Below are 15,535 nucleotides of genomic sequence, written 5' to 3'. Positions count from 1 at the left end.
TCTTATACACACTTGTACTCTTAACATCACCCTCATGCCAAACCAGTATGACACTACATGTGGTAAACATTTAAAAATTTTTTTATTTACATGCACAGTGTAGGAGTGGCTGTGTGGTAAGTAGCTTGCTTACGAACCACATGGTTCCGGGTTCAGTCCCACTGCGTGGCACCTTGGGCAAGTGTCTTCTACTATAGCCTCGGGTGAACCAAAGCCTTGTGAGTGGATTTGGTAGACGGAAACTGAAAGAAGCCCGTTGTATATATATATATATATATATATATATATATATATGTGTGTGTGTGTGTGTGTGTGTGTGTGTGTGTGTGTGTGTGTGTGTGTGTGTGTGTGTGTGTGCTTGTGTTTGTGTGTCTGTGTTTGTCCCCCCACCATCACTTGACAACCAATGCTGGTGTGTTTACATCCTGTTAACTTAGTGCTTCGGCAAAAAGAGACCGATAGAATAAGTACTAGGCTTACAAAGAATAAGTCCTGGGGTTGATTTGCTCGACTAAAGGCGGTGCTCCAGCATGGCTGCAGTCAAATGACTGAAACAAGTAAAAGAGAGTCTATCTTGCATTACAGTGTCAGTGGCTAAATATTTCATACACACATGTAAACTTAACATACTCTTCAAGCAAATTCAGAATAACATTGTGTGTGATGAAGTCGGCTCTTTGAATTACAAATACAATCTACCCATCCAGATTTCACATTGTCATAAAAATAAAAGTTAATAGATTTTGTAATAGTTTTCACAATGAGCATTCTAGTTAAGCTCACATGGTTAATATGTTCGCTTTATAATCACATGGTCTGGGGTTTTCTTCATAGCACTGCCCCGTGAATAAGTATCTTCTGTTATAGATTCTGATCAATCCAAGTTTTTGTGAGTCAAATAAGATGGATGGGAGTTCTACTGATATCCATTAGACAGTCTGTATATCTTGAGTGATAGATTTAATCCACCACCTGGTCTAACATCACCACCATGAGGTTGGTGGCCTTTGGTAGAATCTATGCTATTTGCAAGAATTTGGACCTGTGGTCTGCAGTCTGAAAACAAATTGTTGATCTACTTTTTCCTGTAACAGTAATCCATGAGTCTTGTTCTCTATCCTCACATTCCAAGTCACCAGCACCAGCATCAGAGGCACTGGAAGTTGGTCATCATGGGTGCCACTCTTCCTTCTTTGACTGAACCTTAAAACAATTCTAATATCAAATAAATTTAAGATGTGGATGTATAATGTAGCATAGTAGAGTATATCTTGTGTATACAGTTAGATGTATAACTGTTACTATTGAGTTTGGAGCTGCACATAGAATATCATCATTCAGTCTGCATCCAATTTAGTGGTGTGGTTACTGCTGTACTTAGTACTTAATAGTATTACTGGTTAGGATATACTGACCAAATGTTGAAGAAATTATGATAAACACAAGTTTATATCATTTGATTCCTATGTATGTTTCACCATTATGGTTATTTGCTGCTTCTTCATTGGATGTTCCAAGTGCAACCAGATGTTGAATCACAACAGATCAACATGGGAAACACTTTATTGCATTGTTTTGTTAAAAGATACTTGTCCAAGCTGCAACATAGCAGGATTGAAACTAGCACCACATGATAGCAAAGTAAATTTCTTAACCATTCAGCTATGCCTGCATTTGTTACATATTTTTTACAAATAAGTTGATAAATGAAGGAATGAAGGAATACATTTATAGAGCCTGAATTTGGACAGATGACAAGATTTTTATAAAGAATGTTGAAAGGGATGTAAATAGAGATAGACAGAGAGCAAAAGAAAGAGAGAGAGAGAGAGAGAAAAGAGAAAAGAGAGAGAAAGAGAGGGGGTGGAGAGAGGGAAAAGAAAGAACAAAGACTGTTGACTTGGGCCAATACATCTTGACACCAGTGTTGTTAGAGTGCAAAGAACTGGAACAGATATTACAAAGGCATCTTTTCCAATCCTCCACCATACTCTACCCCGTGGCTATTTGTATAAAAAAGAATGGTTATTGAGGTGTAAAAGCATTTCTTATACTTACTCATTCAGATACTTACCAATTCTTTCTTTTTCAGTTCATTCAGCATTGAACTGTTACCTTTGGAAGTGATTTCAATTTTGGATAGTCTGTCACTTTGACCCTAAAAAGTAATCAATCAGAACAGTACTCTTAAAGATATCCTATCCTATTGCAAAGCCATGTAAAAAGTGTATTTTAAGGGACTCTGATAATCAATGACTGACCTAATCAATCTTCCATTGGTTTTGATGATGAATGTTCAGTTGTTCACTTGACTGAACTTCCCCCTCATTAAATTAACATGTAACTGGCTGAATATTCCAGAGACATTTCTATTCTTAATGTAATTCTTAGGCAGAATCAGCATGACAAAACTGGCCCTTTGATTAATGAGTTACATTCATCTGACAAGCTTTCACACAGTTTCTTTCAAGCTAGTTTCACTCAAAAGTCCTGGGTTGAATTGAGGTCCAAGTTTCAACACAGCAGGATTGAAACTGGCACCACAGCAAAGTAAATTTCTTAACCGTTCAGCTATGCCTGCATTTGTTACATATTTTTTACAAATAAGTTGATACATGAAGGAATGAGCACTACAAATGTCTGGAGACATAAATGTTACACAACCATGCTGTGGAGTCCCAGTACATTAGAATTTAATCTTTGTCATTGAATAATAATTGATGGGATTCATTTATATAATGAATCCACCGGTTCAGATGATATGTGTGATGTCTGAGTAAAGTAAATTGATCTGTTGATGGTTTTAATGAAAAGTATTTCAAGCACTATTTTAACCCATTACCTCCCATAATTCTATTAACTGGAATTTTTTTATGAAACTTTGATTTCTAGCATAAAACACGTTGGAATGATTAAAATAACATTTCAAAATAACATTTTAAATAGAAATAAGCGAGATATTGGGTGAAAAATTAGCAAACCTCATTTGAATATCATAGAAATATACCTAGTAGATGTAGCAAAAAGGTTAGATATGTGTAAATATTGACAGATAATTACGAAATTTGTAAGTTTTAAGTGATCTCATATGAAATCACTGGTAGGTAATGGGTTAAGGTATTGAATTTGAGTGTTTGTCTTTGGTGTTCTTTTCCTTTTTCTTTTTTTTTTCCCCGTTCTGTGTTATGACCATTGTAATAAATGTTCAGAGATGAGAAAATAATCATCAAAACTATTACTAAGAAAAATTCATTTCTCTCTCTCTCATCAGCACGGATCTAACAAACAAAAATTAATGTAAATAAATACTCAAGTATAATGCCTTTCATTAGTACATCAGATACAGTTGGTAAAAATAATAGTTCCACATTCAGTCCTTAGCCTAATTTAGAAATATCACTTGTAAATGATTAGTGAGATTCACCATCATCACCATTGTCGTCATTGTTGTTGTCGTCATTGTTGTTGTCGTCATTGTTGTTGTCGTCATTGTTGTTGTCGTCATTGTTGTTGTCGTCATTGTTGTTGTCGTCATCATCATTATCATCGTCACCACTGCCACCGCTGCCGCCACCATCACCGCCACCACCACCACCATCATCATCATCATTGTCATCTGTTTATATCTATTCTTCTATGCTGACATGGACTGGACAGGTTTCAACATTTCACCATTTGTCTCAGTTCTTTGTGTCACCACCTCCTGAGGTCTATTGTCTCACCATCTTTGGTAGTCCTTTGCCTCACCATTTGCTGCACTCTACTGTCTCATTCTGAAAGCACATGGTTCACTGGTTAGAGGGTCGGGCTTACAATCATCAATCATGAGGCAGTGAGTTCAATTCCTGGACCTGACTGTGTGTTGTGTTCTTCAGCAAGACACTTTATTTCATGTTGCTCCAGTTCACTCAGCCGTAGAAATGAGTTGTGATGTCACTGCTGCCAAACTGTATTGGCCTTTGCCTTTCCCTTGGATAACATCGGTGGTGTGGAGAGGGGAGGCTGGTATGCATGGACGACTGCCGGTCTTCTATAAACAACCTTGCCAGGACTTGTGCCTCAGAAGGGAACTTTCTCAGTGCAATCCCATGGTCATTCATGACCGAAGAGGATCATTACTGTCTCACCATCTGATATGATCTTATATCTTGTTACGCACCACAAAATCATTTAGATCTTTGTCTCACCATTCTAGATCATTGTCTCATCATCTGCAGAGGTTCTTTTTCTTGACACCTGTTGTTAACATATATCTTGCTATCTGCCTCATTTCTTCATCTCACTACCCACTCTGTTTCTATTTCAGCTGGCATATATGCAACAACAAACTGGCCAATTTTGTTACAGTATATATTGTTAGTTTTTCAGCAGTTTTAATAACTAGATGCCCTTCCTTACAGAAATTACAATATAATATAAAAGGTAAAAATTTACCATCACTTAAAAACAAGACTGCTCATCTGCACCACAAAGCCATAAGAGAGATTTTCTCATGGTAAATATTGCAGTATTGTGTCTTCTAACACAACATCCACATTTAAGCCCCCTCCTCCTCCTCCTCCTCCTGCTCTTCCTGCACCTCCTGCTCTTCCTGCTCCTCCTGCTCCTGCTCCTCCTGCTCCTGCTCCTTCTCCTGCTCCTCCTGCTCCTTCTCCTTCTCCTGCTCTTCCTCCTCCTGCTCTTCCTGCTTCTCCTCCTGATCCTCCTGCTCTTCCTGCTCCTCCTCCTCCTCCTGCTCCTCCTCCTCCCGCTCTTCCTCCTCCTGCTCTTTCTGCTTCTCCTCCTGATCCTCCTGCTCTTCCTGCTCCTCCTCCTCCTCCTGCTCTTCCTCCTCCTGCTCCTCCTCCTGCTCTCCCTCCTCCTGCTCCTCCTCCTCCTGCTCTTCCTCCTCCTGCTCTTCCTGCTTCTCCTCCTGATCCTCCTGCTTCTCCTGCTCCTCCTCCTGCTCTTCCTCCTGCTCCCCTCCTGCTCCCCCTCCTGCTCCTCCTCCTGCTCCTCCTGATCTTCCTGCTCCTCCTCCTGCTCCTCCTCCTGCTCTTCCTGCTCCTCCTGCTCTTCCTGCTCCTCCTCCTGCTTCTCCTGCTCTTCCTGCTCCTCCTCCTGCTCTTCCTCCTGCTCTTCCTCCTGCTCCTCCTCCTCCTCATCCGTCATCATCCATCATCATCATATGTCCACTTTCTATGCTGGCATGGGTTAGATGGTTTGACAGGGGCTGGCTAGGCAGAAGACTGCACCAGGCTTCACTGTCTGTTTTGACATGGTTTTTATGGTTGCATGCCCTTCCTAACACCGACTGCCTTGCAGACTGAACTGAGTGCTTTGTACATGGCATCAGCACAAGTGGGGTCAGTTTTTGCATGGTTCTTTTTTACAGTTGGATGCCTTTCCAAATGCCAACCACTTTACAGCATGGACTGGATGCCTTTTAAGTGGCACCAGCACTGACAGGGTTACCATGTAACTTGCAAGACAGAGATCCTTTGAGAAGAGATGGGACATTGGAAGAGGTGACCTTGTGCCAGATGATGGAAGGTTAGAGTGTGACAGAGAGACAGAAACAGGCATCTTGCTAGAAAGGAGATACATGATTACTCGGTCAAAGAGAGAGAGAGAGTGATCAAGATTGAGGACAAAATCAGGTGTGTTGCTGTAGAGAAGATACATGGTTGCCTAGTCAGAAGGAGAGAGCAAGAGGAAGAGAGAGAGAGAGAGAGAGAAAGAGAGAGAGAGTGAGAGAGGGAGAGAGAGAGGGAGGGAGGGAGGGAGAGATAGATAGATAGATATATAGATAGAGAGAGAGAGAGAGAGAGAGAGAGAGAGCAAGAGAGCGAGAGTGCAAGAGTGCATGAGAGAGCAGGAAAGAGATGGTCACAGAGGGCCAGAGCATACTCACAAGGGACAGGGATCAAAATATAAATGGGATGGTAGAGTAGAGCAAGAGAGAGACAGATGGTGGTAAAGTGCCAGGACACACCCCCAAGGTACGGTGGGGTCAGAATATAAATGGTAGGGTATTGCCAAAGATGCATGAGCAGGGAGTAGAGACTTCACATAAGTGTGATGGTGGGGAGTGCAGTGACTGGTGAAAACTTGGCATATAGAGGGGGTGTAGGGGACAACAGGATAGCAATGATACTATCAGTAGGGCAGTGAGGATAGGGTTGGGAGTGAGAGATAAGCATTAGCATAGTGCACGAGAAAGGTCAGGTATCTAGCATCAACAAGGCCAAAATCATGTGGTCAGGTAGTTCTTGTAGTGGGGATGGCAATGGTTGTCTCCCACTAGCAATGCAAACAAGAGTGCTCATATGCACCACAAAACCTTATGAGAGGTTCTTTCATGGTAAATATTGCAGCATTGTGTTTTCTAACACAGTATCCACTTTTAAGTGGTGATAAATTTTACCTTTTGGTATTAATACTACTTCTGACACTTTAATTAGTTACAACATAATATGGTTTAGGAACATTTTATCATGTTACCAGCACTAAAGTTATTGTCCATTAACAAGATTGAATTGTCTTTTTATACTCTATATTGCATCATTCAGTGGAGGCGCAATGGCCCAGTGGTTAGGGCAGCGGACTCGCGGTCATAGGATCGCGGTTTCGATTCCCAGACCGAGTGTTGTGAGTGTTTATTGAGCGAAAACGCCTAAAGCTCCACGAGGCTCCGGCAGGGGATGGTGGCGAACCCTGCTGTACTCTTTCACAACAACTTTCTTTCACTCTTACTTCCTGTTTCTGTTCTGCCTGTAATTCAAAGGGTCAGCCTTGTCACACTGTGTAACGCTGAAAATCCCAGAGAACTACGTAAAGGGTACACGTGTCTGTGGAGTGCTCAGCCACTTGCACGTTAATTTCACGAGCAGGCTGTTCCGTTGATCGGGTCAACTGGAACCCTCGACGTCGTAAGCGATGGAGTGCCAACAAATTGCATCATTCATTCCATTATAAAAAAAAAAAACATTGTTTGAAGAACTCATCAAAATATGAGGAAATAGTCCAGAAGACAGAAGTCAGAGGAAAGATGCAGTATAAGATGGAGTACGGCAGAAAAATAACAAAATATAGTGTAATATTGTAGGCTTCAAGAGAACTATTTGAAGATAATATTAGAAGCAGTATCAATAATCCTTTCTACTATAGGCACAAGGCCTGATATTTTGGAGCAGGGGGCTAGTTAATTAAATCAACCCCAGTGCTCAACTGGTGTTTACTTCATTGACCCGTAAAGATAAAAAGCAAAGTTGACATTGGTGGAATTTAAACTCAGAAGTTAAAAATGGACAAAATACCACTAAGCCTTAGAGGCAGTATTAATAATGGAAACAAACAAAAATAAGAACATGCTGGAAATGTGCCAGTTTAGACAATGATTCTGCTCCATTATTTCATTGACATTTTCTATGGAAGAATTGGAGTGTCATCACCAAATGTTCACTGAGAAAGACACGAGACATTTCTTTTAAGAATATAGCTAAGTTAAGGACAAGTTTGTTACACCTGTCTGGGCATTCAAACTGTAAAGAACCAGAACAAGTACATCATCATAACCATCACACTCATTCACATCTGTTTTCCTTGTGGACATGGGTTAGACAATTCAGTAGGATCCAACAAGTAGGAGGATTAATCAAGCTTTGGTATGGTTTCTACAGGTGGATACCCTTCCTAACATCAACCACTTTATGGAGTGTACTGGGTACATTTTTGTGGGAACAGTACCAGTGCAGTTGCCATGTACTCTCAAGATTAAGACACCCCTTGACTGAATGGAACTATAGAAGAGAGAGAGGTAGCTTTATTCTAGGTGTTGAGAGGTTAAAGTATGAAAGGGTAGGAACAGGTCTTTTGCTGCAAAAGTGACACATCACCACGTTGCATGCTATAAGAGTGAGTGAGAGTACTTGGGGTGGAGCTGGAATGAGAGATAAAGATGGTGGTGGTGAGGTATCAGGATGAGACCTTAAGATACAATAAAGTGAATAGAAGAGAGAGAGAGTGAGGTGGAAGAACGGGAAGCAGTGGATGTGGGTAGAGTTTGTTTGAGTGTATGGGAGAGCGAGGGATGGTTACCTCAAAACAATTTGTCCAATACTTTAGCAGTTCAGCCAATCCACAGCCCTGTCCTGGTACTTTATTATATTGACTCTGAAAGGATGAAAAAAGATAAGTTGACCTTGGCAGGATTTGAATTCAAAATGCAAAGATGTGGAACAAATACTGCAAAGCATTTTTGCTTGATGCACCAATAATTCTGCCGTCAACAATCCTAATAGATACTTGTGAATATTGTAAATAATACAAAGATATTTCAAAAGTAAATAATCACTTTAAAAGTCTAAATACCTGAAATGAGTTATTAATAATTTTTTCCAAACTATTAACTAACCCCTCATCTTTAGAAATAAAAATGTTTCCAATGTTTACATCCATAAATGCTGTGGATTGGCATAATTGTTAGAGCATTTAATTTCAGCTCATTAATTCAATTCCAAAATTGACCATAGCAGTAATTGCATTTAGAATATTGTTCTAAATTTTGATAATGCTCTGATCAACTTTGCCATTCATCCTTCAGAGCCTGTAAAATACAATACTGATCAAGAACTAGGACTGTTATGTCCTTAACCGTAACCCTACTCCCAAATTTTAGTTTTGTGTCTATGTAAGAGATAAATATTTACATCTACTCTATGTTTAGATTGAATTGATTTTCAGATGCCATCAGATACCTTATTTCTTGATGTACACTTATTAGGAGCCTTTCTTTTTAATAAACTGAGGATAACAATTATCATATTAGTTTTAAAACAAAGATTTCCAGTTTGATACCAGCCTATTACTAAGTATACATTCATGAATAAGACATTTTATAATGATCAGAGTTGAGACCAATTAAAATGTAGTGTTGTTGTTTATCCAGGAGACCTTCCAACCATGACTCACCATCCTGTCTTTATTTTTATTTTTACAGACATAGTGTTTCTGGACTACATTATCCAATATGTCCGCTCTTTTAAAAACCGTAGCATCTGATTTAATGGAGATTTGTTTACTGCTTATTTGTCATGGTTTGAAACATTATGTAGATGCAAACATTCAAAAATCTTTCATCTCTAAAAATGAGGTTTATAATCTGAGAAATTATAAACTTATTGTCTAATTACATATCATTCAAGACTGATAAACATTTAACCTGTAAATTTTTCTGTGCTTCTTTCAGCTTCTCAATTAAGTTTGTTCTTCTGTTTTCACTGTCTTCCAAACAATCTCTCAGTTCCTTCAAAATAGGATCATTACTTTCGAAGCTGCAAAAACTTCGGTTCAGCCTTGAATTACTATAGCTGTGTCGCATTTCTGATGCCCAGTTATTGAGCTGACTTAGTGAACTGGACCGTGTTAAGGTTGATGGCTGGAATTCATCCAACTTTGAAGCAGAATTGCTTTTTGTTTGATAACTTGAACTAGAAAGAAATGAAGAAAAAGGAAAAATACATTGACAAAAAATACTTGTTTATAAATCGTTTAGATTTTTGTCAGGAATTGACAAGTTCTGAAAATTTGAAGATGAGATGTCCCAGATGTAACACCTTGGTCATAAATCTACTCAATTTGTTATGACATGAGGCTAAACAACAACAATAATAACAATGTTCACAGCTTACTAGAGTACACATTGTGGTTCTCAACCAAGTGTACTAGATCTTTGGAATGGGGCCACCCCTAAATTTTTGGCAAGTTATTCACATGACATCAGAGGTTTTTTCAAAAAGAACTAACTGAAGCTTTATGACTACAACAACAAGCACTTTGGTTGTTTTTTTCCAAGCAATAGATGTTATTTTATTAATAATAATATAGATTTAATCAAAAGATTAAATGTGGTACTTAAAATGTTTGTGGCACCAAAGATGTTATTTTATTATTTTATTTTATTTTATTTTGAGGCACTGGTGCTGGTACCATGTAAAAAAGCACTCAGTGCACTCTGTAAAGTGGTTGGTGTTAGAAAGGGCATCCAGCTGTAGAAGCCATGCCAAAACAGACAATGGAACCTGGCGAAGTTCCTGGCCTTGTTAGTTCCTGGCCTTGTTAGTTCCTGGCCTTGTTAGTTCCTGTCAAACCATCCAACCCATACCACTATGGAAAAACAGATGTCAAATGATGATGATGATAATGATGATGCAACAAACCAGCAGAATTGTTAGCAAACCAGGCAAAATGCTTAGCAGCATTTTATCTGTCTTTAAATTCTGAGTTCAAATTCCATCAAGGTTGACTTAGCTTTTCATCCTTTCTGTGTTGGTGAAATAAGTTAAGCATTGAGGTTAATGTATTTGACTCACCCCCTCCTTTGTGCCTATAATAGAAAGGATAATTCTATTTTAATTATTGCTGCCATATGTACAAGTAATCATTCTATACCTAGATCATATTTTAACCTTTTTAATTACCAACACATCTGAGGTAGCACAGAATAATTTTTTTCATAAGTAAGGCTGGAGGAAGATGTAGTACCTATGACCTTGGCAGACTCTTCAAGATTGATACTGTTATTGTTCTGCTTAAACTGTTGTGAGTCAAAGACTTGATAAGAGATAGGTACAAGAAAATTCTACCAGAATGCTGTCCTGGTGAGAAAGGACTAGGTATAATATTTATATTTAAATAAAAATCTTGCTCAAAATCTCATAACATAAATGATTATGAGAGGGGTCAGAGATCAGTGTATAATCACCAGTATAACAAAATATAAAGAAATGTGTGTACATATATATATATATATATATATATCATCATCATCATCGTTTAACGTCCGCTTTCCATGCTAGCATGGGTTGGATGGTTTGACTGAGAACTGGCAAGCCAGGCAGCTGCACCAGGCTCCAATCTGATCTGGCAAGGTTTCTACAGCTGGATGACCTTCCTAACACCAACCACCACTCTGAGAGTGTGGTGGGTGCTTTTTACATGCCACCAGCACAGGAGCCAGTCTGGTGGGACTGGCATCGACCACACTTGAATGGTATATATACATATATATATATATAAAATTACAGATGTTTTAAATCTCTGTCCAAAATTCTGTAACTCAACCAAAACACATAAGCAGTATACTCAGTACACTCAGGAATAACACAAACAATGTCATCTTAGATAACAAGCTGCAGAGTTTTAGAAGTATAATTCAAGGCTTCAGAAAAATCATATTAATGCTGTGTATCTTGAGAAACATGTTGGGCCTAATTTTGTGATAGACAAAAGAAAGAGTAATAAAAAATGGTAAACACTAATATTCTGTATCGTCTTTAATTATTAACAGTAAAGCAACTTTTAAAAACTTTCTACCATTGTTTACCTGTTTCAGTCATTGGACTGCAGTTATACTAGGACACTATCTTGAAAGGTCTAATTGAACAGAGCAACTCCAGTTGATACTTATTCTATTGGCCTCTTTTGCCAAACCACTATGTTATGGAGTTGTAAACAAACTAACACCAGTTGTCAGGTAGTGGTGGGAGATAAACACAAAAATAGCACATATTAATGTATACATATGATGAGCTTCTTTCAGTTTCTTATTTCTTTACTGCCTACAAGGGGCTAAACATGGAGGGGCCAAACAAGGACAGACAAAGGGATTAAGTCAATTATATCGACCCAGTGTGTAACTGGTACTTAATTTATCAACCCTGAAAGGATGAAAGGCAAAGTCGACCTCGGCGGAATTTGAACTCAGAACGTAAAGACAGATGAAATACTACTAAGCATTTCGCCTGATGTGCTAATGTTTCTTCCAGCTCGCCGCCTTTGCAGCTTCTTTCAGTTTCTGTTTACCAAATCCACTCATAAGGTATTGGTCAGCCCAGGGTTGTCATAGAAGACACTTACCAAAGAGGCTGCACAATAGGATTGAACCTGGAACCATATGGTTGGGAAGCAAACTCCTTACCACACAATCACAAACAACTTCATAAGCTTTCTGTATGAAGTGCACTAATAATTTTTAACTCTCTATACAAAATATACCAGCAATTTTTTTTTACTTTTGTTTGTGCAGTTAAGTCAAAAAGACTGAAAACCACTTATATACACAAAAAGATAGGATGGTCAAGGAGGGAATTCCTTTGATTAAATGTCTACTGGATCAGAACTTACCTTGGGTTATACAACAAGTTTCATAACAAATATAATCATGAAAGGATTATACAGTATTATCTCAACTGATTTTGTCTTGGGCACTAATATATATATATTGATCATTTTTTCAATAGTTGATAAAACAATTTTGTTCACTAGCATACAGTTTTATCTGTTAACATATCACAAAGGGTGCCAAACTGTCTGCTAGTGTTTCAAGAGAATGCCAAGATGTCTGCAAACACACAAAGGATATCAGTCTATTAGCAGATTATAAAGGGTACTATTCTGCCAGAGAGTAAGTTACATCAGGTACCAATCTATCTACTTCAACCAAATTACAAAGGGTGTTACTGTATCTATTAACATACCACAAAGTATCCCATTCTGCTGGTAAGCAAGCTTAGAAAGGGTGCCATTTTTGTCTGCTTGTAGAGGACACTGCAAATTTCCTCCATACAGAAGAACAACATCAATTATATAAAAGAACTTATTATCATTATTATTAAGGCAATGAACTGGCAAAATTGTTAGCACGCTGGGTGAAATGCTTAGTGGTATTTCATCTGTCGTTGTGTTCTGAGTTCAAATTCTGCTGAGGTCAACTTTGCCTGTCATCCTTTTGGGGTCGATAAAATAAGTACCAGTTGAACACTGGGGTTGATGTAACCAGTTCATCCCCTCCCCCAAAATTGCTGCCCTTGTGGAAAAATTTGAAACCTTTATTATTATTGTTATTATTATTATTATTATTATTATTATTATTATTATTATTATTATAGATGTTGCACAGTATACAATATCGTGAAGTTGTTGATTGAAGATATTGTGTCTACCGGGAGTTTGTACTGTCTGTCAAGTCACAACAAGGACCACAGACAGACAGTACTTTATGCAATATGCGTGCAGTTCCAAGTGATGCCGACTTTTGCAATATACCTAGATTGTAGGGTATTTCTAAAGTTTTTAGATGTTTTTTCCAAATTGGGTGGTATTGAACCCAATGCTTCAATGACAATAGGGATAACCTTTATATTTGACTTTCATAGCTATCACACCTTAGCGGTCTCAATTCTTGGATCTCCAGATTTATCAACTGTTTCTCTTTCTTTCATGATGATATGTTGATCTTCTGGTGCTTCCATGTCAATTATTAGGCACTCTTGTTTGTCCCTCCTAAAGGTTATTATCATTATTATTATTATTATTATTATTATTATTATTATTATTATTATTATTATTATTATTATTATCATTATTATTATTATTATTATAAAACATATCATCATTGTTATCATCATCATCACCATCATCGTTGTTATTATAATTATTATTGTTGTTTTCTGCTGAGGTCGACTTTGCTTTCCATCCTTTTACGGCCAATAAAACAAATAATAGTTGAGCCCTGTCAAGATCTGAAACCATTATTGTTTTTATTGGTGGCGAGCTGGCAGAATCATTAGCATGCTGGACAAAATGCTTAGTGGCATTTCAACTGCTTTTACATTCTGAGTTCAAATTCCATTGAGGGTGGCCTTGCCTTTCATCCTTTCAGGGTCGATAAAATAAGTACCATTTGAGTGTCATGGCTGATGTAATCAACTTATTCCCTTCTCTGAAATTGCTGACCTTGTGCCAAAATTTGAAATCATCATCATCATTGTTATTATTATTATTATTATTATTATTATTATTATTATTATTATTATTATCATTATTCAGTCGTTTTATTTTTATAACGTGCTTTCACTTCACTACCGAGCGCAGCTCTGTGTGCCTTGGGTATGTGCTGTGGTCTGCTGTGATGCTCTTATGGTTACTGTATTGAAAGTGTTTTGCGTAGGATGTGTGCAGTGCCCAGTAGTGCAATTTTCTGTATGTTATATATATTTGTAAGACCTGGTGTTTTTGTTATGTATTTGTCTGAATATTTTTTTATTATACCTAAGGCACCTACTATGATAGGAATTGTTTCTGTTTTTAGATTCCACATTCGAGTTACCTCGATTTCCAGGTCTTTGTATTTTGAAAGTTTCTCCATTTCTTTTAGGGAAATGTTGTCATCTGCTGGTATTGATACATGAATTAGAAATTATTATTAATATTATTATTGTTATTATTGTTATTATTGTTATTGTTGTTGTTGTCGATGATGTTGTTGTTGATGATGTTGTTGTTGATGATGTTGTTGTTGATGATGTTGTTGTTGATGATGTTGTTGTTAACTTAAAAGAAGGACTATATTATTTTATGTTGTTTATGTTTGTGGTAGTCAAGCAGATCTATGATCAAAATACTTTCCAGACATGGCCAACCAATCTTTTTTTGTATGCAGGAATACATTATTCAATGTCTCATGTCTTTCTCAGTGAACATTTGGTGATGGCACTCCGATTCTTCCATAGAAAATGCCAATGAAATAACAGAGCAGAATCATTATCTAAACTGGCATGGTTGCAGCCACTGCTGCTGCAGATGATGATGATGATGACAACGATGATGTGTGTATGTGTGTGTGTGTGTGTGTGTGTCTGTGTATGCGTGCGTGCATGCATTTGTGTTTGTATGTCTATACACATACACATGAGTTTAAATCTATCTCATTTTTCCAAGTATCTACAGTTAACATCAATGCATTGTTGTTAATAAGTCTATAAACTTATGCCTACACCACCATCACCACCACCACCACACCCAACATCGCTTGACAACTGATGGTGGTGTGTTTACGTCCCCGTAACTTAGCGGTTCGGCAAAGAGACCGATAGAATAAGTACTAGGCTTACAAAGAATAAGTCCTGGGGTCGATTTGCTCGACTAAAGGCGGTGCTCCAGCATGGCAGCAGTCAAATGACTGAAACAAGTAAAAGAGTAAAAGAGAAAAGAGAGAGTATACTTAAGGAAGATTGAAGTATAAGTTGCACACATTTTGTCGAAACAGCAAAATGTTGTTTTGCATTGACAATAGACAGTTACAAAATTCAGTGACTTGAGTATTTATTTCAACATTTCTGAAAACATGTTAGCTGGTTAAAGAACAAGTTAATATGTATTTGAGAATTACTAAAATAAAAGGAATGAGTAATATATAACAATAAATAAATTGTAAAAAGAGACAAATTCACATTTTAAAATGAAGAATTAGGATTTAAACATGTTTTTATCTAGTTGAGAATTATTTAAGCCAATTATTTTGTATGTTAGTTTATAGACTTATTGTTAACAACAGTGCATTGATGTAAACTGTAGATACTTGGGAAAAAGAGATAGATTTAAACTCATGTGTATGTGTATAGACATACAAACACAAACACATGCACACACACACACATCATCGTCGTCGTCATCATCATCATCATCATCACCATCAGCATTCTTCAGAGTTTTG

General features: G+C 37.6%; 1 protein-coding gene across 5 annotated transcripts in view; it reads right to left on the bottom strand.

Moving 5' to 3' along the window:
* The window catches only part of LOC106871706 (uncharacterized), a 436,102-nt gene that overhangs the window by 368,879 nt on the left and 51,688 nt on the right, over positions 1 to 15,535 (bottom strand). For 4 of the 5 annotated variants that reach the window (XM_089349372.1, XM_089349374.1, XM_089349373.1 and 1 more), the window contains exons 3-5: positions 9,203 to 9,470; positions 8,080 to 8,154; positions 2,075 to 2,158 (exon numbers count right to left, since the gene is read on the bottom strand). In XM_089349372.1, the coding sequence (XP_089205498.1) occupies positions 2,075 to 2,158; positions 8,080 to 8,154; positions 9,203 to 9,470 (427 nt within the window). The remainder of the gene's footprint in view (positions 1 to 2,074; positions 2,159 to 8,079; positions 8,155 to 9,202; positions 9,471 to 15,535) is intronic. The other variant, XM_089349376.1, reaches the window with a different exon arrangement.

Source organism: Octopus bimaculoides, chromosome 3 (genome assembly GCF_046866305.1).
Source record: "Octopus bimaculoides isolate indiv1 chromosome 3, ASM4686630v1, whole genome shotgun sequence".
NCBI classification, from domain to species: Eukaryota; Metazoa; Mollusca; class Cephalopoda; order Octopoda; family Octopodidae; genus Octopus; species Octopus bimaculoides.
This window is presented reverse-complemented; position numbering and strand designations above follow the sequence as displayed.